Source organism: Megascapheus bottae, chromosome 31, assembly GCF_031878675.1.
Source record: "Megascapheus bottae isolate mThoBot1 chromosome 31, mThoBot2.hap1, whole genome shotgun sequence".
NCBI lineage: Eukaryota > Metazoa > Chordata > Mammalia > Rodentia > Geomyidae > Megascapheus > Megascapheus bottae.
In genome coordinates this window covers 3475789-3501228 of record NC_143539.1, presented here as the reverse complement: position 1 = coordinate 3501228, position 25440 = coordinate 3475789, and the positions used below count along the sequence as shown (strand labels likewise).

General features: G+C 50.7%; 2 protein-coding genes across 3 annotated transcripts in view; both read right to left on the bottom strand.

Annotated features, from left to right (window-relative positions):
* LOC150043623 (calcium-binding protein 5-like) overlaps positions 1-79 on the bottom strand; it is a 50011-nt gene extending 49932 nt beyond the window's left edge. For both annotated transcript variants that reach the window (XM_090322070.1, XM_090322071.1), the window contains exon 1: positions 17-79. In XM_090322070.1, the coding sequence (XP_090178196.1) occupies positions 17-79 (63 nt within the window). The remainder of the gene's footprint in view (positions 1-16) is intronic.
* Positions 80-1419: 1340 nt separating this feature from the next.
* LOC150043622 (cytosolic phospholipase A2 gamma-like) lies at positions 1420-17333 on the bottom strand. Its single transcript, XM_090322505.1, has 17 exons — positions 17270-17333; positions 16036-16147; positions 15716-15852; positions 12720-12909; positions 11367-11487; positions 10070-10210; positions 9313-9366; positions 8504-8566; positions 8320-8340; positions 7848-7901; positions 7203-7442; positions 6211-6480; positions 4780-4875; positions 4209-4372; positions 3528-3699; positions 2718-2868; positions 1420-1808 (listed from the first exon to the last, which is right to left on the bottom strand). The coding sequence occupies exons 1-17, from the start codon at positions 17284-17286 to the stop codon at positions 1787-1789; spliced, it is 2025 nt and encodes a 674-aa protein (XP_090178631.1). The 5' UTR covers positions 17287-17333; the 3' UTR covers positions 1420-1786.
* Positions 17334-25440: the final 8107 nt, after the last annotated feature.

Genomic DNA, 25440 nt, shown 5'->3' with positions numbered 1-25440 from the left:
CCCTCGGACCCCTCACCCGATGCTTCTCTGCAATGCCCTTCCGCAGGAAGATGCAGGCGGGGCCCACGGGGGTCTGCATGGAGGACGGGCGAGCTGGGCGGAGGCTGCGGTCCAGCCCAGCCTTCCTTCCTGCTGGCCTCTCCAGGCCTCGCTGTCTGGTCCGTGTGTGGCAGAATTGTGACAGCTGGGTGAGAAATCTCAGGGCGGGATCAGTACCCCTGGCCTCCCCATCTGGCTGGAAGGAGGATGAGGTGTGCAGCCAGTGTGGGGCTGGGAGATCTTTTATCCCCAGGATGGAATTGGGGAGCCTGTACTGAAATGATAGGGATTAGAGCTAGGGGGAAGTCACGTCCCCATCCCCCCACCTCCCTGCAGCAGCCAGCACTCCTGTCAGCCTAACCTTTGGACCACAAAAGATGCACAGGGTCCTACCTCTGGCCTCAAAGAGCCTTGCCTCAGCCAAGAGTGTGTCTGCCCTTCCCTGCCCATCCCTTCTCTTCTGGTGTGTGTGTGTGTGTGTGTGTGTGTGTGTGTGTGTGTGTGTGTGTGTGTGTGTGTGTGTGTGTGCGTGGTGTGTGCATGCACACATGTGTACAGGTCCTATGTCCCTGAGCTTTTATACTCAAGTCTGGTGCTCTACCAGTTGAGCCACAGCTCTACTTCTGATGTTTTGGTGGTTCACTGGGCTAAGAGTCTCATGGACTTTCCTGCCTGGCATGATCCTCAGAGTAGCTGGGATTAGAGGTGTGAGCCACTGCTAACCCAGCTTCCCTGCTGGTCTTCCTGGATGATTTAGAGGGAAGAGCGAGGTGACAGAGGAAGGTAGGGGATGAAGCACAGATGGGTGAGGCGGTGTGTGGGGGGGGTCTCTGGAAGGATCCACATTCCCATGGTGTATGGTGTGGTACTGAGGGTACTGTGCTCTGGACATGGTTTCAGTGCTGGGAGCTTGGATCCTCTCTGAGGTAGAACTCCATGGGAGGTCAGCAGGGGTGCTGCCCCAGGAGGTGGTTAACACAGCTTGTGGAGACACCCCTGCTCAGTGTCTGAGGGAGCCACCCTATCAAGGGTCCTCATGTTGGATGAGGCCTTGGTGGGAGCCGTGGGTCACGTGGTGACACAGGAAGCAGAGCCTGGGGTGGGCTCCGGCCTGTGCCTTCATAACAGTCGACTTTCTGGCCCAAGGGTCTTGAACATCCTTTCGTCTTGGTTCTGTGCAACTCTGACTCCTCCCTTTCAATCCCCCACTGCAGCAGAGTGGTGGGAGCAGGAGCTCAGCCAGGCTGCAGCCATGGCCAGCCAGCACAAAAGCACATGGCCTGGGCACTGAAGCCGGTCCAGCATGAAGCTAGTAAGTTCCACAGGTGGGAAATCTAGGCGAATGAAAAGAAAACACCACCACAGATCTCCAGAGGAATGAAGATTATGAACTAGCTTTAATTAGGTTTTCACCAAGCTTGTCACAGCATCCTGACAGCAGAGGAAGGTAGGACTGGGGGATGGGGTGGTATTCGATTTGGGAGGGAGGGAGAAGAGTCTGGACTTGGGAGAAGGAGGGGAGCTGGGCTGGGGGAGTCTGAGTGGGGGAGGGGTCTTGTTTTTTGAGGAGGAAGGGGCTCTGGGTTTTGAAGGGAGAGGGGAGCTGGGTTTGGGAGGGCAGATGGGTTTGGGAGAGGGAGGAGGCTCTGGCTTTGGGAGGAGAGAGGGGTCTGGACTTGGGAGGGAGATGGGGAGTCTGAATCAGAGCTCCAGGGCCCAGATGCTCTTACATTGCTGCTGGGAGGGGTTAGGATGACTCTGAGCAGGATCTGGGGAGGAAGAAAGGAAGAAAAAGAACTTCAAAGGACGTTTTGGGGGTGGGGATGGTTCTGGGGAGGAAACCAAGTCAATCAAATATGCTAGGCAAATGCTCATACCAATTTGCACTCACACATACACATACACGCATACTCATATATAAGTCCTTTTGCTTGGTTTGTGTGTGTGTGTGTGTGTGTGTGTGTGTGTGTGTGTGTGTGTGTGTGTGTGTACATGTTGGAACTGGGGCTTGAACTTACGATGCTGAAAGCAATACAGCCCAAAGGGCTAAGACCCTATGTGAAAACCACATCTACAGTGACTGTGGCCATGGCTGGAGTGGTAAAACCTGTGAGGCTCTGAGTTCAACTCCCATTACTGTGGAGAAATGGGAAGCAGCCAACATGGAGGTGTGGCTCAAGTGGAAGAGCTCCTGTATTGAACAACAACAAAAAGAGAAAACCCAAACCCCAAACCCAAAGCTCTGTGAGTTCAAAACCCCAAACCTCAGTACTAGGACAAGAGCAAACGAAGCCCAGCGCTGGTGGCTTATTCCTGTCATTCTAGCTATTCAGAAGGCTAAGAGCCGAGCATTGTAGTTGAAAGCCAGACCAGGCAGGAAAGTCCTTGAAACCCTATCTCCAATGAACCAGCAAAAAGCTGCAAGTGGAGCTGTGGCTCGAGTGGCACAGTGTCAGGTTGAAGTTTTTCAAAAAAGAAAAAAAAAACCCCTCAGGTCCTGAGTTCAAGTCCCAGGAACAGCACACATGCGCCCATGTACACACACACACACACACACACACACACACACACACACACACACACACATCCAAGCAAACAAGTTCTCCTTTGACAGATGAACAGATGACCCCTCCTCATTTTGAGCACAGGGATCAGAGCCACTGGGGACTCACACCTACCCCACCATCTCCTTGATGGTGTCAAGGATTATCTGCTTGTTGATCCGCACATTCTCTTTGGCTTTGTCCAAGAGATCCTTCACCAGCTCCAGCGAGTAGGTGTCAGAGATTTTGAACGTGCCATAGTTCTTTCTCCAAGTCTCAATATCATCTACATTAGAGTTAAAGTGGGACAGACAATGTCTCCTGAGTACAGACCAATGGTGTCCATTTCTACCCAGGACTTGCAAATAGTTCTGAGGACCAAATCCAGCTGGCCTGTACTTTGCAAATCAAACTTCTATTGTGACTCTAGCTCTACATTCCTAACTCAAGCTCACCTGAGGGGTGAACCTAACTTCTATGATAGTCTGTTGAGAATCAGTTAACTATGATAGACACAGCAGGTGGTCCAGAAATACACATGACATAAAAGGTGACCTTAGACATGCTCATCTCCTCCTGGGGGTCTCTAGGAATCTGGAGGGGCAGAGGCCACAGGGGCCTGGAGGCACGGGATGGGAGGAGGACCTGCAATGGAGACTGGGCCTCTGCTTTCAGCTACTCACTTGAAACCTTACACTTGAAGATGCCCAGGTGGAAGGGGCCAGATATGAAGTGTGTGGGAGAGTACAAGAATGTCCCTCAAACAGAGGTGACAACAACAGGCAGAAGAAACATATTTGGTCTGGGACCAAATATGTGTAAAAAAAAGGAAGAAATTTTTCTGCTCTTTTGACTGTCACACATTGAAGGTTGACCAGATGTCCCTGATGTAGAACACAGCTCTACAAGGCACCTGTTGTACTTTTTCTTTGTGTATCTCCTCACCTTTACAGTTGCACAAGTTAAAGAGGGGGAAATGCATCACAGTGGGCCCAGTGTCCCCTTTGAAGATGTAGCAGCTGTCAGGGGTGGTGGCACATTTCTCCAGCTTAGCCTTGTCCACAGGGGGGAATGGAATCCCATGCCGCTCACAATAGTCAGCCGTGGCTAGGACAGTCTGCAAGAGGGGGCCATGAGGACCTGAGCCAGGGGTCCTCCCTCAAGTCTGATGCCTGCAGCCCCTACTAGAGGCTCAGGAAAGAATTGAGATGCCCAGCAGAGTCGGGGGGGGTGGGATGGAACGTGGGGTTTGTGTTTCTTACAGTAGAACACATCCCCCATGTTCCATGGGACAATGCTGAGTGTCCAAAGCCTGGGCCTGGGGACCAGGGACTGATCATTTCCAGGGAGCAGAGAAGTGTGGTAGGCAACACTGACTAAAGACAAACTAAACTACCACGGGTACAGAGGTGGAACCCCCACAGTGGCACAACTCCTGCCAGAAGGAGGCATCCAGGGAGAGCCTGGCTGGCTGGATTTAGGTTTGGGCTATTGGGTGTTGGCATCAAGACTCCTTCAGACAATGAGGGGTTTGCTTTCTGGGGCTTCCAGTCGCCACCTCTCCACCGGCCTCTTCCTCTACCCAGGCTCAACACTCCAGGCCCTTCTCAGGCTGTTCTCTCTTACCTCAAAAGGGTCACCAGCACTGAAGTCGAAGGAGAGGATGAGCTGGACGTCTCGTGCAGGGGGCAGGACGAGGGGGTAGGCACTGTTGATGGCCAAGCCAGCATCCACCAAGTGAATGACATTCCGCCTGCACATTTTCTCCACCGTCTTGTCATTCTTGGAGCCTAAGAGGAAGTATCTTGGTGATTCTGCACCCCAAGTCCTGGGCTAAGACTGGAGACCGGATATAAATGAACAGCTGTGTGCACAAACAGAGCCAAACAGCTTCCTACCCAGCCAGAAATGTGGTAAGACAAGTAGGGTGTGGGGTGGGCTTAGGCCTCTCCAAGGTCAGGAACCACCCACCTTTCAGGGATTTGGACTTCTCCAAGGTCAGGAACCACCCACTCTCTGGGGACTGGGTCTTTCCTGACACTATCAATCAATGTCAATGAAGCCTCATGTCTCTGTTAACCAACTCCACCCTGTAGGGAAGCTATTCCATTCAGGCCCATCAAAGGGGCCCTATTGCCTCGACCTCCCAAGACCCTGCCTCAATCTAAAACCATTGACAGGAAGAAGAATTCCTCACCAGATGCATGGAGGAAGTTGTAAATTGTCCCCCATTCCCATTTCAAAATGCACATCATGGTTTTTGTCAGAAAAGATGAAGTGCTTAAAAATGTCCCTAAGGAGGAATGGAGAGGGCAAAGGTGAGTGACGTAGGTTAAATATCTCCTCAACCCCCCAACCCCAAACCCCAAGGCCTTTGGGGAAATCTGTGAAATACAGGGGTGGGAGTGGGAAAAACTTAGATGTGGACATGGCACGTGTAAGTAGAAAAATATAAGCTGATTGTAACTTAAGAATGTGGTCTTGAGCTGGGCAATGCGTGGCTCATGAAAACAATCATAGCTACTCAGGAGGTGGAGACCTAAGGATCTTAGTTTGGGAAGTCTGTGAGACTCTTATCCTCAATAAACGATTCAGAAAAGACAAGCAGGAACTGGTGCTGTGGCTTAAGTGGTAGAGCAGTAGCCTTGAGCAAAAGGAGCTCAGGGACAGTGCCCAGGCCCTGAGTTCAAGCCCCAGGACTGGCAAAAAAAAAAGAAAAAGAAAAAAGTAGTGGCCATAATCCAAGAGGACTGGGGAGCAAGACTGGGTAGTGGAGAAGAGTAGAGCACAGAACTGAGGGTTGAGGAAAGAGGCCTCAGGACAAGCCAGCCTTGACCCAAGACGACACATCCTAGACCCTGAGAAAATATCAGTTAGTCTGGGGTGTGGGGTCAATGATATTCAGGGTTAGGGTTAGGAATGATAGAGCACTGAACTCTTCCTGAGTTCAAACCCCAGAGCCACCAAACAATCATACAAGTAAAAAATCCAACAAACTTTGAACTCATTCCTGAAATCAGATCCCAGAAAAGTCCACTGGTATTTCTGCAGGGAGAGTTGGGCATTGGCTGGCAGTGTCTTCTCAGGCACAGGGCCTTTGCCTGGTTTTTAAGGGCGACTCAGAGGTTGGGAGGGGCGGGGTGAGGATGACAGGCAGTGCTCATCAGGAAAGGCTGTCTCTGCTGTCCGTCATCTGGTCATCTGGACCAGTCACTCTCCAAACTTCCCTCTCCTTTGTCGATCAGTTTGGCCCAAGTGGGGCTGGCCTCGTATGCACCTGCCTCAGTGGGTACATAGAGCTGGGCAGAGGCCTGGAGGCTCATGCCTGTAATCCTAGCTACTCTGGAGGCTGAGATCTCAGGATTGAGGTTCAAAGCCAGCTTGGGCAGGAAAATCCATGAGACTCTTCTTTCCAGTGAACCACCAAAAACCTGGATATGTGGCTGTGGCTCAAAGTCATAGAGGGCTAGCCTTGAGCGAGAGTGCTCAGTGATAGCCATGAGTTCAAGTCCAAATATGGCGCACACACAAAAGGGGACAGGTGGTCACCCCTAGCAGCCTCCCCTCCCCCACAGGGCTAGGGGCTGGGGGAGGGGAGGGAGGAGGATGGTGGGGATGGGACACTCACCCCACATGGAAGAGCCCACAGCCTTCAGACTGTATTCAACAGTCTCCTCAGGCTGTGTTTGCAATGTCACCACAGGCTGTTTTTGCAATGTCACCATAGACTGTTTTTGCAATGTCTCTTCAGGCTGCATTTGCAAAGTCTCCTCAGGCTGTGTTTGCAATGTGAGTGAGTCTCCCAAGAACCACAGGAACTCGCTTTGCTCCTCCTCAGGCATTGCCTTCCACTTTGGGATCGTCTCCTCCAGTTCCCTGCACACAGGTCCGTACACCTCTGTCCCCAAGAAACCCCGATGGTTGGGGACGGACTGGGATCCAGTCACCCCCTCCAACCTTCACCCAGCCTGCTCTCCTTCATCTTCCATGATGCCCCAGCTCTTCCTCCTGCCCCCTTCCCACTACCACTTCCCTCTGCCTGCTGGTGACCCTAGCGTGGAAGTTTCCTTCCCACTCTGGACTTGCTCTCTCCCCTGCCTGTCCCTTGGCCTCTAGACTCTCCCATGGAGCAGCTCCAGTGGGCACCCACTCTTCAGCAGCTAGCACCATGGCCACCTTTCTAGAAGGGTCTCTAGGTTCTTTCACATTTACAGGTGGAGAACTATATGGGCACAGAGAAGTGAAGTCACATTGCCAGAGGTCACACAGCTCTGGTATGGCTAAGATGTGGCAACCATGGTCTAAAACCGATGCAGCAAGCCCACCTTGGTCACAGGTCAATTGTATATGGCTTTCACTAAGGATGCTTAACAAATTAAAAAAAAGAAAAATCAGCCAGGCTGAGGGGCTGAGGCATGTAATCTCAGCTACTCAGGAGGCAGAGATGTGGAGGATTTTGAGAGAAGGCCAGTGGGCATAAGCCACACCCCAGCCACGCCCCCAGCCCTCTGTCTTGGTATTTATGCTTTCTCTTTGGGTCACCCTCAGACCATGCCTTCCTTCCCCTGCCATCTCCATTGCCCCCCACCCCCCAGCCTACAAGGGGGCCAGTGCACAAACCGGGGTCAGCCTCCAGGTCCTGCTTCAGAGCCTGGAGCTTCTCCTCCAGGCCTGAGGCCTTCGGGTCTTCTATGTAAGCTATCAGCATGTCCAGGAGCAAACTTTCCAGGTCAGGCTCTTCTCTATCCATCCCTGACCAGACAGAAGAGGTTCTCGACGAAAGGACAGGAGGAGGCCAGCACGACTGCACCCTGGTCCCTGCTATGGGCACATCCTGGGGCATCCTCCACCTGGCTCCATCTGAAACAGGCCTCAGCATAGGGAAGTGGCCAAAAAGGATTCCTCCTCCCAGGCCAGTACCGTCCTGGCCAAGACCAGCGTCCAGCAACCTTCCCCGAGTAGATCAGAGCTCTCAGAACCAGGCTGGGCACTCACCCCTGCCCAGGTTCCCTATCCATCCCTCACCCCCGGCAACATTTCCTTCTTCCCCTCACCCCTGCCCAGGCTTCCCCTCCACTCCTCACCCCTGCCCAACATCTTCCTCTTCCTCTCACCCCTTTTCCCCTCAAACCCTTTCCCAGCTTTCCCCTCCTCTCCTCCTCCTCTCACCCCTGACCCATTCCTCCCTCATTCCCTTCCTGTTTGCATCTGGGGAACCCTGTCACTAGGGAGACTGAGCAGGGAGAGCCCGGGTCCTTTCCCAACCTGAGCTGCTGTATAAAGCTCTTCTTGTATTTACATCATCTTTGCGTTTCAGTCCTGTACAAAACAAACAAACAAATCCCTTTCCATCAGTCATCTTCACAATGGCCCAAACTCACAAAGAGGCTGAGGGGCAGAGCGTGCACCAGGAATGAGAACTCAGAGCGGGTGCAGCCGCCCACCATGCTGCCTGGCCTTGGATTGACTTATTGGCAGTGGCTATTTTTAAGGTAGGTGATTGTGTTGTTTGGCCAAGCTGCTCCTGGGATAATTAGCGTGGTCCTGTGATGAGGGCACAGGGCTCCCTGCACCACCCCTTTCCCCCGCCTTGCCTCCATCAAAGACAATGGCCCATGTCAGAGCTGTGTCTGTGCACACAGGGTGAGAAGCAGGACCACCATTTGGGGGGCAGCAGACAGCACTGTGAGTGGCCTCCAGGGACACTGAGAGGACCCACTCGATGGTCACAACTTACCTTTCAGTTTAAAAATCTCATCTGCAAGAGAAGGGAGGCATGAGAACGTTGAGGTGCACAGAACAGACCCCAAACCACACACCCCAATATTCCAATAACTACAAACACCTCTAGCCAAATATATTGATCTCGTGGCTCTATGACCTAACCTTGGGCTTTTCTTCCCACCCTGCCTTGAGTGGACCTGCCCCTGTGAACTCGAAATGGTCAGCGGCAGCCACATTTATACCACGAGAATCGGCAATCACTGCAAAATCAAGAGAGCAAGCTGAGGCACATCCACGAGGGAAGTGGGGGCCAGGAGGGAGCGAGATGAAACAGATGGAAGAACAATGATAAAGCAAGTGTGGTAGTGCATGCCTTTAATCCCAGTACTCAGGAAGCTGAAGCAGGAGGATGGTGAGTTTGAGGCCAGCCTGGGCTAGAAGAATGAGATTCTGTCTCAGTAGGCAAGTGGGGGAGGGCGGAGAAGAGAGGGGAAAGGGAAAAGAGAGGAGAGAGAAGGGGAAAAGAAAGGAAAGGCAAAGGAAGAGAAAGGGTACATGAGGTCCACAAGGAAGTATCCCTTCACCAGCAAACAGCTAAGTGTGTCAGCTCTTCCCAGTGGTTAGTATTACTAAGTTAGCATTCAATGAGCTATTACTTGTGCCAGGCTGCAGTCCAAGCACCTTGAATCTACCAGTTATTTAGTGTTCTTATCTCCTGGGCTCTGTCCAATACAAGCCATGGAGGAACTAAGTCACCAAATTCTCACAATCACTACTTGTTATCTCTCTGTGCAGAGACAGAAGCACGGAGAGGTTAAGGAACCAAGCAGAAAAGACAGAATTCCTATGATCTTCCACCACAAGCCTGTACTCTGGGCCACCACACATCCCTCATGGCTGCTCCAACTAAGGCAGGAAAGAGACCCTCTTCTGCCAGGTATGGGATATGGCAACATTCTTGGCACCAGATCTCTCTAGGTGCTGCTTTTCTTTTCCCAAGACTCACCCGATATATATTTCTTATTTTCTTTTGAATTAGCTACAGCACTTCCCCATAAACCTGCAGAGAAAACAGAAATAAACACGAAAGCTCTATCGGTTTATGCCTGTGATCCCAGATACTCAAGAGGCTGTGAAGTGAGGATCATGGTCATTGGTTCAAAGCCAGTCCAGGCAGGAAAAGTCTGTGAGACTCATCTTTGATTAATCACGAAAAAAAAATCCAGAAGTGGAGCTGTGACTCTAATGGTAGAGTTTGGTAGCTTTGAGCAAAAAGGAGCTCAGAGAGACAGCACCCAGACCCAGAGATTGAGCCACTGGACTGACACCAATAAATGCATAAATAAATAAATACATAAAGTCACATCAAGCTGGGCGTGGTGGCTCATGCCTGTAAACCTAGCTACTCAGGAGGTTGAGAACTGAGGGTTGTGGTTCAATGTCAGCCCTGGCACAAAAGACTGGGAGACTCTTATCTCCAATTAACCACTCAAGTGGTAGAGTGCTAGCCTTGAGCTGAAGAGCTCAGGGACAGCGTCCAGGCCCGGAGTTCAATCCCTACAACCAATCAAAAGTAAGTAAGTAAATAAATAAATAAAAGTCACATCAAGGAGGACTTGGGAGACTGAGGAATTGGAAGGTTCTCTACCTCAGCAATGAAGGACCTGTGTAGAGCTGGACCTTTAGTGGGGGTGGAGGAGAGAAAGGATGTGGACACCTCTATTTCCCGCCCCCACGGCACCCCGTCTGATCTCAGTACTGACCTCTCAGGAAGGAAAGGTCTCGTTCACACTCAGGTGTACTCAGCTTTCCATTCTGGAACTTGCTTCCAAACTGGGTGATGGGGATATAGGCCCCAAGGGCGGGGTAGCCAGCATGGTGAGGAGTGAACTCGAACCAGGAATCTGGGGGAGGGTTAGTTAGTATAAGCAGGAGCTCAGAATCACAGCAGGTACTCAGGAAGATGGAATTGTGACAGCCTGTGTGTCTCAAAAATAATGTGGAGCCAGGCGCCAGTGGCTCACTCCTTCAATCCTTGCTAATCAGGGGGCTGAGATCTAAGGATCGTGGTTCAAAGCCAGCTGAGGCAGAAAAGTCTATGAGACTCCTACCTCCAATGAACCACCGGAAGTAGAGCAAGTAGCTTAAGTGGTAGGGCTGTAGCCATGAGCTGAAGAGCTCAGGGGCAGTGCCCAGAGTTCAAGCCTCAAGACCGAACCAAAAAATAATAATTAATAACAATAATAATCTAGGTATCTCCTCTCCCAACTGCCAAGCGCCTTTCATCAGCTTGCTGGAGCTCATTCACTTTCCAGCAGGTTACTGGAAATATGCAGGAAGATGGCTTAAAAAAAATGAGTAGGGCAGCTAGGTGTTGGGGTTCAACGCCTGTCATCCTATCTACTTAGAGGCTTAGATCTAAGGATCATGGTTCAAGACCAGCCTAGGCAGGAAAGTCTATAAGACATTTTTTTTTTGTCATGGGGCTTGAACTCTGGGCCTGGGCACTGTCCCTGAGCTCTTCAGCCCAAGCCTGCTGCCATAGCCCTGGGGCCACAGCCTTGCTTCCCATTTTCTAGAGGTTCATTGGAGATAAGAGTCTAACGTTCTTTAGTGTCCAGGCTGGCTTTGAACCTTGATCCTCAGATCTCAGCTTCCCCAGCAGCTAGGGTTACAGACGTGAGCCACCATGCCTGGCTCCATAAGACTCTATCACCAATGATCCAGCAAAAAGCTGGAAGTAGAGCTGTGGCTCAAGTGATAGAGTACCGGCCTTGAGTATTAAAGCACAGGGACAGTGCCCAGACTCTGAGTTCAAGACCCAGCACACACACACACACACACACACACACACACACACACACACACACACACACACACTTTGGGCTGTCTCTCAAGCACACCATCTTGTACTTCTGTCAATGCAAACACCCTCAGCCTGTATCCTTCGGTGATTTCTGGGACTCGTCTTTCTCCTGGCTCCCTCACGGGACAGTCAGCACATACTCTTGCCTACCCCCTCCTCCTTTCCTCCCGGGCCCTCTCCAGATTTTCACTTACACTTGGTTTTTTCCTTCACCCATTCATCCTGAAGGTCATTATCAATGGCTGCAAATATGGGGTAGGGCAGCTTCCCTGCCTCTACGTCTTCCTGCAGGCTGGACAGGCAGGAGTCCTGGAACTGTGGAAGGAGATGAGGAGTGAGGGGCTGACCTCCACTCTACAATCCCAGCACATGCTTGGCTGGACATGCTTGATGCGGGCGGGGCAGTCTGACCTACGTCTGGCCTTAACCATTCCATTGTGGGCCTACCCTGTAGGGAAGTCTGAGGCCTGGCTGTGAGACCAGGAAAGGGTTAAGAGGTTGGAATGGCAGAAGGCTTTGAGAACTGCATCCTGAGAAGGCAGAACAGTCAAGGCAAGACAGATATAGGGCTGTGTGAACATTAAAAAGCTTGAGGGATGGCCTAGTGGTAGAGTGCTTGCCTAGCATGCATGAAGCCCCGTGTTCGATTCCTCAGCACGACATACACACAAAAAGCTGGAAATGGGCCTGTGGCTCAAGTGCTCAAGTGGTAGAGTGCTAGCCTTGAGAAAAAAAAAAAGCTAAGAGGCAGTGATCCAGACTAGCAAAAATGAATGCATCCATCAATCGTTAGCTTGAAACCTTGGAAGTAAGATCGCTCCCCTCTGCCCTCTAACCATAAGACAGTCAATTATTCTTGTGTATATTTACCATTTTCTGCCTGCACCTGGAGTCACCTCCCCTCTGGAAATCTAACATAATCTTTGTCTCCTTGCTCAGACACAACAAAAGCTTAATTTCAACCCCACCTCCTTGCACAACCTCAGTCCTGAGGGAAGGCTGTGTAGACAGTCCTGGCTTGCTGAGATGGAGTCCAGCCTTTGCCTTTTTCCATTTTGCCTAACAAGGAGAGCAAGCTTAGGGTACACAAAGATGCCTGGGCAATGCCACTGCCCAGGACTAGGGTCTGTCTTCTCAAGTAACCTCAGAGAACTGAGATTGCCAGGCGCCAGTGGCTTACTCCTGTAGTCCTGGCTAGTCAGGAGGATGATATCTGAGGGTCATGATGGTTTGAAGCCAACCCAGGCAGGAGAGTCCTGTGAGGCTCATAGCTCCAATGAGCCACCAGGAAACCAGAAGGGAAACTGTGGCTCACAGTGGTAGAGCACTAGCCTTGAAAACAAAGAACTCAGGGACAGTGTCTAGGCCTAGAGCTCAAGCCGAAGGGCTGACAAAACAAAACAAAACTGAGAGATCAGAGAGAGGAAGAGAAGAGAGAGATGGGGAAGGAAAAGAGAGAACATTGTAAGCCAGATGCTTAGGGGGCGTCTTCAAGGGAAATGGTGGTGAAGACCTCAGCCAGGCCTGCTCAGCCAGGAGTAACTTACCTCGCGGCTCTGTCTGGAGACAACTAGGTAAGCCCAGAAGTCAGTGAGAGAGTAATTAGTGAATCTGGATGACTCGATGGCTTTCTGCAGGCTGTCTGACAAATTCCACTCCTGCTGCTCAAATCGCTGTTTCAGATCCATCTCGACCTGGGCGATGTCTCCATGGCTGCTGTAAAATGAGGACATGGCCCTGGGGGGAGGGGAGAAAGTATGGGGAGGTTGATGTGATTATTTCTGCCTGGAAAATGTGTCCAGACTGAATAGTAATGTCTGCCCTGGGCTGAGAATAGACTTACAAGTGTGAGAGCTTCTTTTACTCTCAGGAGATCAGAGGTATAGAAGGAGGAGGTCAGGAAAGGGAAGCAGCATGAGGACATGAATTAACTCCATTTACAATAAAAGTCAGAGGAGGACTGAAGCCAGAATGAGTCTTCCATTTTATAAGCAGAGGGGAAAGAGAGAGCAAAGCCAGAATGAATGACTCTTAAGAGCCAAGTTTTTGTTGCTATTTTTCTAGACAAGAGATATGACAAATAAAAGATAATAAAAGAGATGTGATCATCACCTGGTCTTCACAGCCAACCAAGATAGAGAGGGGGACGCTGGGGGCTGGGAGTGTGGCCTAGTGGTAGAATGCTTGCCTAGCATGCACAAAGACCTGGGTTTGATTCCTAGGCACCACATACATAGAAAAAACCACAAGTGGTGCTGTGGCTCAAATGGTGGAGCACTAGCCCTGAGAAAACCCAAGGATATTGCTCAGGTCTTGAGTTAAAGCCCAGGACTGGCAAAAAAAAAAAAAAAAGAGGGGAAGCTCACCCTCCATTTTAGAGAGGCCCAGAGTAGTTGAGCAACTTTCCCGGCCACACACAGGAAGGACAGAAGCTGAACAGGGCTTGTTTCCAGTTGGTCCACCATTGCTGTATTTGTCGGGGTGTGGTGGGGGGCCGCGGCTGAGAACAAGGCTTCTAACGGACTCTCTTGCCGCACCCTATGTAGGAGCTGCACAAGGATTTTGGAAACTCCAGTGACTGCCTACGGAGTGCTGTTTACGTTTGTACTGGTCAGTAAAATCACAGCTGGCAAAGCCAGGCGTCCACAGTTCCTCCCTGTAATCCTAGCACCCGTAATCCCAGCCACTCAGCAGGCTGAGATCAGAGGATCACAGTTCAAAGCCAGTCCCGGCAGGGATGTCCCTGAGATTCTTGCCTACAATTAAACATCAAGAATCTGGAATAGTTCTGAATTTAAGTTCCAGTCTAGAAGCAGCAGAAGCCAAAGAAACAGCTGTGGGCTTCTAAAATCACACACAGACGGACAGAGGATGGCTCCAGGAACTGAATAAAACTATTGGGTTGAAGGCCTGCCGTGTGTGTGTGTGTGTGTGTGTGTGTGTGTGTGTGTGTGTGTGTGTGTGTGTGTGTGTGTGAATCCTGGGGCCTGGGTACTGTCTATGAGCGTCTTCGTTTAAGGCTGGTGCTTTAGCCACTTGAGCCTCAACTCCACTTCTAGCTTTTTTCCCCCTTTCCTGTGATAGTTTAGTAGAGGTAAGTGTCTCAGGGATTTTCCTACCCTATTGGCCTTGAACCATGATCCTCATATCTCAACCTGCTGAGATGTAGCTGGGATTACAGGCATGAGCTACAGTGCCCAGCTTGAGTGGTTTTGTGACCCAGACATGGTGGCTTCAATCCCTGTCACTGGGGACTGGACTCCAGCTCCAGCTCCTTTTGCTGTCCTCCCCCTGGAGATGGGGGGATGTCTGGACTTGATTTCAACTTTGTGTGACTATCTCCCCTCCTGAAACCATTTAGCAGCTCCTCAACCAAGATTGTTGCCTTCTTTAGAACCAAGTGTGTCCCTGCCATTATCATCACCACCAGGAGGCACAGAGGAGCTCTTCCAGGAACCAGGCACTCCCCATACCCCCTCTTTCTTGTGCCAGGGGGGAGTCTGCTACAAAGCACAGGAACCCTAGCTGACCTCTTGGAGTCTTGGTCTTCCCTGGGTTGAGTTCACTGTCTGTCTAGCTGATTGGAACACAATTCCAGGCTTGGGGACATGGTGTTTCAATTCAGCCTACTAAAGATATATCCCCATTCCAAAGTCCCAGGATAACAGGGGCCAAAGGTCTTCCCCGCCTGTGAATCGAATCCACACCCAGGGCAGACATTGCTAATCAATCTTGGCACATCTGACTTTTGAGTTGGGTGAGGTTAATGGTTCACAGAGATAATGGTAGAAAGAGCAGAAGAAACTCAAACCTGAGGGGCGAGGTGGCTCTGGACACAGGCACTCCTGCAGTTTTCTGGGGTCATGGAGGTTGGCAGAGCCACCTCAGCTCCAAACATTAGGGAGCAATCTGGAATCATACGATTCCGTCCCTCCAGTGGCTCCTGCCTCTACACTGGTAGTTAAGAAGGAAGGCCGTGCTGAGAGCTGGGCTGAGATCGGAAGACTGAGGTTTATGGCCACCCTCGGCAGGAAAGTCCACAAGACTATTTATCTCAACACACACACACACACACACACACACACACACACACACACACACACACGATTACTAATATAGATTTACTAATATATGTATATTTACTAAAAAAGGAAGCGGAAAGGATATCAGTCATTTGGTATCCCTCCCTCACTCGCTCGCTTGCTCCCTCGCTCCCTCCCTCCCTCTCTTCCTTCCTTCCTTCCTTCTTTTTTGGCAGGCTAGGCTTGAACTCAGGCCCTGGGTATTGTCCTTGAGTTTTGGTTCAAAGCTGGCAACTCTACCACTTGAACTACAGCTCCACTTCCTGGCTCTCTGGTGGTCCACTGGCAATAAGAGTCTCCTGGACTTACCTGCCCATGGGCTGGCTTTGAACTATGATCCTCAGACCTCAGCCTCCTGAGAAGCTGGGGTTTGCAGGCGTGAGTTACTGGTGCCTGGCTCACGGTCAGTTTGAGGTTAGGAAAATACTCTTCACTTTCAGCTCCGGAAACTCAGCACTTACCAGGTGGAGCCTGAGACCCCGGCCAGGTACATGATGGCGTCTAATAGGCCGAGTTCTTCCAACTCACTCAGGACCCCGAGAAAGGCGATGTGTGCCCGCATTCCGCCACCCGAGCCCAGCAGGGCGACGGCGGGAGCCTGGGCATTCGAAAGGGAGACAGTGAGAAGGACCCACGTGAGAGTCTAGGATCTCCCAGGCCGTGCTCAGGACAGAGTCCTGCATGCTTTGGCTGTGCTCCCTGCCCTCCCTTGGCTCAACTGAGGCTTCAGATCCTGGGGAACGATAGGGGAACCCCCAGGATATCTTCCCCTATCCCTTACCTGAGTGGCCTGGATGCCATTACATTTCAAAGCTGCCAACACCCGGTGGCTGCGTGTCTCCACACATGCCTTCTCTTTTTCGCGTCCCTCCAGAGTGAGGCCATCTTGAGAACTTCCCAAGGCAAAGCAGAAACAAGACAGTGTGCAGTGAGAGGCAGCTGTGCCTGCTGTCTAGGGGCGCCATTTGGGAGGCCGGGGGCGGGCGGGAGAGAATCCTATTTGGAGAGCAGCCCAGGCAAAACCATGAGACCCCCAGCCCTTCTCAACCATGGGAAACTCCAGGGCCAGGCCAGCCAAGCAGAAAAGTCCACTGCACTCTGTCTCCAAATGTAGACCTGGGCCTGGCAGCCTCTGCCCGGTATCCCACCTAAGATGGGAGGCTTAAAATAGATGGGCTGAGGTCCAAAGGGTCAGCCAGGTGCGGTGGCTCACGCCTGTCATCCTAGCTACTCAGGAGGCTGAGATCTGGGGATCAAGGTTCAAAGCCAGCCAGGGCACAAAAGAATCGGAAAGTCCTATCTTCAATTAACCTTTAGAAAACAGGAAGTGGGGCTTGGCTCAAGGGGTAGGGAGGGAGCCTTGAGCTGAAGAGCTCAGGAGCAGTGCCCAGGCCCAGAGTTCAAGCTCCATGACCCACAAAAGAATAACCAGTGCCAAAATGGCCCGAGTGTGGCTGAGCAGTAAAGCACCTGTGTAGTGAGCATGAGGCTCTGAGTTCAAACCCCACTTCACCACCTTTAAAAAAAATTAGGCAATGGGGCCAAGAGTTTGGCCTAGTGGTAGCGGGCTTGCCTAGCATGCACAAAGACCCGGGTTCGATTCCTCGGTACCACATACATAGAAAAAAGCCGGAAGTGGTGCTGAGGCTCAAGTGGTAGAGCTCTAGCCTTGAGAAAGTCCAAGGATAGTGCTCAGGCCCTGAGCTCAAGCCCAGGATTGGCAAAAAAAAAAAAATTAGGCAAGTGGGGAGCCAGTGTCTCATGCCTGGAATCCCAGCGACTCAAGAGGCTGAGATTTGAGTATTAGGTTCCATGTAAGCAGGAAAGTCCATGAGACTTTTATCTCCAGTTAACCAGCCAAAAGCCAGACGTGGAGGTATGGCTCAAGTGGTAGAGCGCAAGCCTTGAGTGAAAAGCTCAGGGACAGCGTCCAGGCCTTGAGTTCAAATTCCGGAGCCCCCTCCCACCCCCCCACAGCTATGGCTATAAAAACTGAGGTCACACATGTGGCTCACCTTGTATATGTGGACATCAGTGATTTGGGGGATAGGCTTGTGGCTTCCCAATCTCTTCTGCTTATCGTAGTTTAATCGTTGCCCTTCCTGGCTGCAACAAAGCAGGTAACCCTTCAGCTTGACCCAGCCCCGAGTGGTGGCCTGGGGTGAGGGAGAACAGAAGGAGGCCTTGGGCTTGCTTTCTGGAAACCCCACGGAAGAACTGGCTGTCTGGTTTCCTGGGTTTGGATTAGCTGTGGTGTCATTCTTGTCACCTGACCTCTCTCCCCATTCAGAGGTCCTAGGTCCCCTCAAATTTATCCCTGGTCTTATGGCTGTCTCAGGGATCAAGGCTAAGCTAAGGGACAATGGCCAATACTGAGCAGATCATCCAGTCCAGCTGTGTGCCCTTCTCTTTGTCCCCTACCCCCCAGGCCTGATTTGATGGAGAACAGAACTTCTAGGGTTGGCTGTGATTCCTGCCCTCCAACCGATTAGTCTATAGTGAAGCTCTTCATCTTTGTCAGAGCTTGGGATGTCCCAATGTCCTGGGGGTCACTGCTAAGAGACAGGCTGGGGGCAAGGGAGCTGACAGTGGGACATCTCCAAGCTTCCCAGGTATTCAGTCTCCTCAGTGCTCTTCCCCCTTCTCTGGGAGAGGCCAGATGAAAGAGCCAGCATTCTGCAGGACAGAATTAACTCTGGGGAAGGAGTTACCATCCATCATAGGTGAGTAGCAGGGGGCAAAGGATCCCCACCCCCCAACACACATCCTGCTGAGCGCTGGTGCTCATGCCTGTAGTCCCAGTAGCTCAGGAGGCTGAGACCTGAGAAGCATGGTTCACAACCCCCCCAGACAGGAAAGTCCATGGGACTCTGATCTCCAGTGAGCCACCAAAATGCCACAAGCGGGACTTGTGGCTCACACAAGACTTGTGCCTAGAGCACAAAAAAAGCTAAGCGGGAACCATGAGGTCTGAGTTCAAGTTCCACAAACAAAAGAAGAAGAAACCCATATCTTATGACGGCCTTTATCCTATTTTTAAATTTTTACTGACGGTCCTGGGTTTGGACTCAGGGCCTGAGCACTGTCCTTGGATTCTTTTCCTCAAGGGTACAGCTCTACCACTTGAGCCTCAGCACCATTTCTGGCTTTTTTTTCTATGTATGTGGTACCAAGGAATCAATCCCAGGTCTTCGTGCATGGTAGGCAAGCACTCTACCACTAGGCCGAACTTCCAGCCCTGGCCTTTATCCTGTTTATCCTCCCATCCATTCCTATAGCAGTACCTGTTGAGAATGGCACCTCCAGAATCATCTTGATCCATTTAGCTGGCACCCAAGCCCGCCCCCCCCTTCCCCACCAGGGGACCCACTGCCTGAAGTCTGTGCTTGCATCAGATCGCCAATGACAGAACAGGCCAGGGGAATTTTGATGAGGAGATTTGGTTACTTACGATGCTGGGGTCCCCCTGCAGTCCTGAGTGAGGTGGAGTGGGGCAGAGATACAAAGGAGCAGCCAGGAGCACGGTCTGGTGGGGTGCTAAGGCGTGGCTCCCTTCAGGTGAGGGGGCCAGCCCTGTCAAGTGCAGTTTATATAGGAGATTTAAAGGAAGTAGCCTGGAACCCAGCCTCTGGGGAGGGGGAGAAGTGGTGAAAGATTAGCTTTTTTCTTTTCTTTTTCCTTATCACCTCTGGCACAAGTTGGGCCTTTGGGTGTGGTTCCCTGACATGGTGTCCTCAGTGGGTCTAGCTCGTGGAAAGCATCTACCTTATATCTGTGTGTTTAAAAGACACAGCCTTGGATTTAATTCTGAGTGTCAATCACAATTGGCAACATCTGGCACATCAAACTGATGTTGCTGGTGGGTTTTGTTTGTTTGTTTTTGTTTTTTTGGAGAGGGAGTGGTTATGGGGAAAACTTGGGGTTTGGGTATTGTCCCTAAGCTCTTGTTTTCTTGTTTTTCTGTTTGTTTGTTTTTGTTTTCTCAAGGCCAGTGCTCTACCACTTACTTTGAGTCACTTTTGGTTCACTGGAGATAAGAGTCTAACAGACTTTTCTGCTCAGGCTGGCTTGGAACTGTGATCCTCAGATTTCAGGCTCCCGAGTAGCTGGGATTATAGGCATGAGCTCCTGGCACCTGACTCTTCATCACACTTTTTCTGTTCCACTTCTCCATGTCACGTCTCTTCACCTCTTCCATTCAAATTTGCCTGCCAATCCAGGAAGTCTGCCCCACACCAGAAATTTATTTCATGTGGTTTTGACCAAGGGAGGTTAAAAAAAATCCAATTTCCAAACCACACCTGTCAGGTATCCATGGGTGCACTGTCAGTTCTGAGTTGCCAGAAATTGGTTTAAATTGTGTGATCTGCTACACATTTCCCTGCCTTTGATTTTTGGAAAAGCTGCCTATGCTGGAGAAAATCGTGTCCAAATAGGAAGATAAAAGGTAGGCTATAGGAGGCTGAGATCTGAAGATTATAGTTCAAGGCCAGCTTGACAGGATAGTCCATGAGACTCTCCAGAAGTCCAGAGATGTGGCTCAAATAGCAGAGTGCTAGCTTTGGGTGAGGAAGCTCAGGGACAGAGCCCAGGCTCTGAGTTCAAGCCCTCGGCCTGTTGAGCTCGTACACACACACACACACACACACACACACTAAATACAAGCCCCAACAGGGCATATTGTGTGGTTAATTGAAGAGATAAGCATATTTTGAAGGTTGGGTGGCATTCTGGGAACCGTCAATCAAGCATCTGCATTACTGCGCATGCACAGTTGATCCTCGATGGTGGCTTCTTTGAAACTACACTGATGGATTGTAAGGGTCTGTTGTATACTTGTGTGATTTTGGAAGCATTCAGTACCTTGTGTTCCTCTGTCCTCCTACCTCCTCCTTCCTCATCCTCCTCCTCTCCTGCCACCTCTCTGTGCCTCCACTTTGTTTTCCTGTCTGCAGTGCAACCCTGAGAACAAGTGGGCATGCACCAGCAAGCTGGCCCACCAGCCCCCTGAATTTCAGTTCAACTCCATTGGGGAAACAGGATGAAAAAAGACGACTGCGGTGTCCAACTAGAACAATGTGGAACCTGACCAGGAGCTGCCAGCACATGGCAGGGAATCATCAATACAGCATGCATTTTCCCCCTTCACCCAAGGGCTCTCTCCTTTTTTGGGGTGGGGGGTGAGTGGTGCGGGGAGACTGCCCTGGAACTCATGATCCTCTTGCCTCTGCCTCCTGAGTGCATCACCATATCTGGCCTTTCTTCTTAGACGTTTATTCTGTGACCTCTCTTTCTTCCCTCTTCTCTCTCTTCCTCCTTATTCTGGCCCAAACTCAGCATGGAAATGTTTGTGTTACAGGAGAAAGCATTGGTCTGTCCCACAGCTTTGCACATGATGGTTCCATCACCATGCCAGGGTCAGGGGACACAAGCCGCACCTGACTTCTGGAGGTTTCCAAGCTCCCCATCTACCATCCACCTCTTCCTTTGCATTTATCTCATCTGCTGTTATGACCAGGTTTGTCAGGTCCAGACAGGAGAGGAGGAATGACGGGGGAAGAATCTCTTTCTCAAAATGGGACAACTATACCTTGGAATATCACACAGCCATAAAGAGAGGGAAGTTTTGTTATTGGCAGGAAAATGGATACCACAGATCATTATCATGAGTGAGACAAAGCCAAACACTGCATAGATTCAGTCATTTGTTAAATCTAGACCTAAAAGACATACATAGTAATGCTTACACTTATCTAGATACGTGGAAATATCTATCTAGATCTGTAGATATATAAGCATGATTGTAACTGCGGCCTGTTGGGGGAAGATAAAGGGAAAGGGAGAAGGCCAAAGCACGGGTAAGAGAGGTCCATATTTACATATGGGCACAGAGATTTATATTTGTGTATGAAAACAGGACAATGAAACCTATTGGTCGTTTTTGTTATGGGGTTTGAACTCAGGGCCTAGGTGCTGAGTTGTTTTTTGTTTTGTTCTCTGGAGCACTTTTTAGTGCTCTGCCATTTGAGCTCTGGCTCCACTTGTTTTGTTTTGGCAGTTCATTGGAGATGAGGCTTACAGACTTTCCTACCTGGGCTGGATTTGAACCACCATTCTTAGATCTCAGTCTTTTGAGTAACTGGGACGACAGGGGTGTCACTGGTGTCTGCTGGAATTGTTTTAAGGAAGAAGGCTGTGAGGAAGCCTGATCTCTGAGCATGGGACAACGGATTCATGTATGGAAATGTCACCATGATTCTGCCACCTTGGACACCTAATAGGTGCTTTTTTTTTTTAATTTGTCACGAGAGAATCCTGGTGCTCACCTCCATTTTCTGAACCTTCCCTTCCTGCACTCCCTGGGTCAATCATCCCACACCAACGATTTAAAGTGAATCCACAGTCAAAGAGAACTTTCTCTAGCCAGGCATGGAGGGCTCATGCCTGTAATCTTAGCTACTCAGGAGACTGAGATCCGAGTTTCATGGTTCAAAGCCAGCCCGGGCACAAGAGGACCTGAGACCTATGTACAATTAATCTCTGGAAAATGGGAAGTGGGGCCTGGCTCGCGTAGGGCAGTAGCCTTGAGCTGAAGAGCTCTGGGACAACACCCAGGCCCAGAGTTCAAGCCCCCAAAATGAGGACTTTCTCTAGAAATCCCTGAACAATTAGAACAGGGTAACTACACCCAAAGTTCCTGGCAACTCACAGAAAAACCAGAACTTTAAGATAAGGAAAGGCCTTTGAACACCGGCAAGTTTGGCAACCACCTATAGTAACTTATGCAGAAGATGGGGACCAAGACAATTTGAGCCTCTGGTCCCCTTCCTGTAAAATCAACCTCCAAAGATAGACTTGGGGTGGGTCACTGAGGGGTCCACTGGGCCTTTCTTTCGCCACCTCTCCTGCCTCCTGTTGTGTGTTTGGGGACAGTGACTGGGGCTACCTGTGCCAAAAGCTGTCAACTCTGCCTAGTAAGGGCATTAGGGTTGTCAACGCTCATGGGTTCCAAGCCACCAGATGTCACTAAACGGGATGCTGGGAAGAGCTGGGGAATTGGGGGTCCAGAGCAAGGCTGTGGTTCAGGGATCTCTCTGCCTGCCTGCCTGCCGCCCCCTTCCCTTCGCACAGAAGCCCTGGGGCAGGGAGGCTCCACTCCTCTTCTCTCCAGCAAGGGATTTCTGGGAATGACTTTGGATTTGGAATGATCTGCCAGCTGTCATGCTACTCCCAGATATCCAGGACAATCACGATGCCCCTACATTTAAAACCATCATTGGAGTCAGGCACCTGGCTCACACCTGTAATCCCAGCTACACAGGAGGTTGAGACCTCAGGATTCTAGTTTGAAGCCAGTCCCAGCAGGAAAGTCTGAGATTCATTATCTCCAATGAACCAACAAAAGAAATGAAGCTATTAAATGGAGGTACAGTTCAAGTGGTAGAGTGCCAGCCCAGGGCCCTAGGTTCAAGCTCCTGCACGGATTCCCCCCCCCCGCCCCCACACTCTTGAAGGGTAAGGAGAAAAGTTAGGGAAGCCTGCTTATCTAGAACAAATATTGACAAATGGAAATGGTATCAGTTTCCCAAGAAAGGATTACAGATTTATGGTTCAGAGGAAATCTATGGGCACATCGTTCAGGTGTTACTCAAGTATAAACTGCCCCATTTGTTTTTTCCAGTCCAGGATTTGAACTCAAGGCCTCTCAGTCATGCTCAAAAGCAAATTACCCAAACTATGCCCCAATCCCGTTTCCACTTGTTTTTACAGGTAAGTTCTTTTTTTTTTTTTCCTTCGTTTTTTTTTACCCAGGGCTGGCACTACACTGCAACCTCCCTATCTCCACTCTCCATGTTGCTGGCATGACAGCCATGCAATGCCCTGCCTACCCAGAAAACTAGCGATTTTTAAATCAACAACAGGCAAAAGTGAAGTTGAAAGTTTTTGTTTATTCCCTAGATTCATCTTCCACAAGCCATCAAAAAAGCCAGAAGTGGAGCTGTGGCAAGTGGGAGAGTACTAGCCTTGAGTGGAAAAAGAAAAAGCTCAGGGTCAGTGCCCAGGCCTTGATTTCATGCCCCAGGACTAGCACACACACGTGCACACACACACACACACACACACAAAGTAAGTAAATAAACCAGGAAACCTTATCACTGTCTCATCTTGGGTGAATTAAACTTTTCCCCTTTTGGCTTTAGTCTGCCAGCCAATGAATTCTCCCACACACAACAGGAGGCACTAGAGGTGGCAAAAGACAGAAAGGCCTAGTGGACTCCCCCTGACCTAGCTGGCCCAAGTCTATCATGGAGATTGGTTTTATAGGAAGGGGACCAGAGGCCCAGGTGCCAACCAGTTCAAGCACAGATAGCTCCCCAAAATGGCAAGCCCATGGAATCCACCCATGCTTCTAAAATCACACAATACCCCATGTCACTCACACCTGTGGCCACACACCTGGAAGCCAGCCCCTTAGTGCCAGCCATGTTGCAGTGATTTCTGCCACCAAGCTGTTATTCCGGGATACCCTGTGTGCAACCAGCTCGGGGCCCTAGTCTTAGCTTTCTCCAAACCCCAAAGGAGAGGACATTCCCCCTGCTGGGAAGCCATCAGTTTGAGTTCTTATTTCAGATATGGATGTGGCTGTTTCTTTCCTTACGCTGCGCTTTCCAAGGAGGACCTGAGGAAAGTAGCCTTGGCCTCAGCTGGAATCGAACCTCAGGCAAGGATATCCATTGGGCGAGAAGTGTCATCCCCTCCATTGGCCAGAACCAGAACCAAAACCCAACCCAAGTTTCATCTGGATTTTTTTTTTCTGCCAAAATGGCAGAAAAGGCAGAGAAAAAAAAAAAGACAAGGTACACCAGGAGCTGGTAGCTGAGATCTGTAATCCTAGCTATTCAGGAGGCTGAGATCTGAGGACTGTGCTTCAAAGCTAGGCAAGAAAGTCCTTGAAACTCTCATCTCCAATTAACCATCAGAAAACTGGACATAGAGCTGTGGCTGAAAGTGGCACTAGACTTGAATGAGAGGGCTCAGCCATAGCACCCAGGCTTCTAGTTCAAACCTCACAGCTGACAGGAAAAATTAAGTGCCCAGGGGCTGGGAGTTTGGCTTAGTGGTAGAGTGCTTGCCTAGCATGCATGAAGACCCAGGCTCGATTCCTTGGTACTGCATACATAGAAAAAGGCTAGAAGTGGTGCTGTGGCTCTAGTGGTAGAACACTAGCCTTGAGAAAGCCCAAGGACAGTGGTCAGGCCCTGAGTTCAAGACCCAGAACTGGCCCAGCTCAGGCACTCTCTGGAAGGTGCTGATAAGGGCTAAGGAAGAGGAGGACAGATTGTCCTCCAGAATCTCACTTCCAGAAAGCGGCTGTGACTCCATCTCTATCTCCAGCAGCCAGGAGGGGAGGACAGGGCCCATCCCAACCTGAGGTTACCAACTGGGGACAAATCTCAGTCTACCTCCAGCTAGACCAAAGGCTGGGCCAGCAAGCAAGTACTTGCAGATAAGGTGGCTCCCCATCCCCCAGCTTTCCGTGGAATGGGGCAGATTTAATCAAGTGATGGGATCACTTCCCATCATTTCCCGGGAGCCTTTGGGAGAGGCCTTGTCATAGAATTCATTTTAGAATGTAGTGTGATCAGCGGGTATACTTCCTTAGGCCCCTCATCCACACCACCAGCTTCACCACGGCGCATCCACCCTGTCCATCACCCCCACACAATGGATCACGTGACCTCTCCCTGTGGAACAGGGAGCTGGCTGTAGCATCTGTGGCCACACCAAATCCTGGCTACTCCCTGGGCCTCAGTCAGTGCCCCATGTGTTAAGTGAGAATAAGGTGTGAGGTGATGGCTAGGCTGGGGGAACCCCACAAGCCCCCCATCTCCCCACTCCCATCTGCCTTCCCATCAGCAGATGGATGGAGGCCAGGGCAGGCCCCAGAGATGCCATCATGGGGAAACAAGCTTTTCCAGATGATTCCTCTCCCTTGTACCAAGAGGCTTAACAACAAACTAGGTAGATTCACCCACCCTGAGCTGGACTGTGAGTTCACACTCACGGGAGGACAGGGCCCCCATGTCCCAGAGGTGGAAGGTTCTGGAAGAAGTGAGGGGACACTGCAGGTGACTAGCAGTGGTTTACTGAGGGCACGGGGAAATGGGCACCAGGCCCAGGCTAA

Coding starts and splice junctions, on each gene's coding strand:
- LOC150043622 (XM_090322505.1), bottom strand. Junction 8,567..9,312: donor AAATAAGAAATATATATCGG/GTGAGTCTTGGG, acceptor TTGATTTTGCAG/TGATTGCCGATTCTCGTGGT. Junction 4,373..4,779: donor CAACTTCCTCCATGCATCTG/GTGAGGAATTCT, acceptor ACTTCCTCTTAG/GCTCCAAGAATGACAAGACG.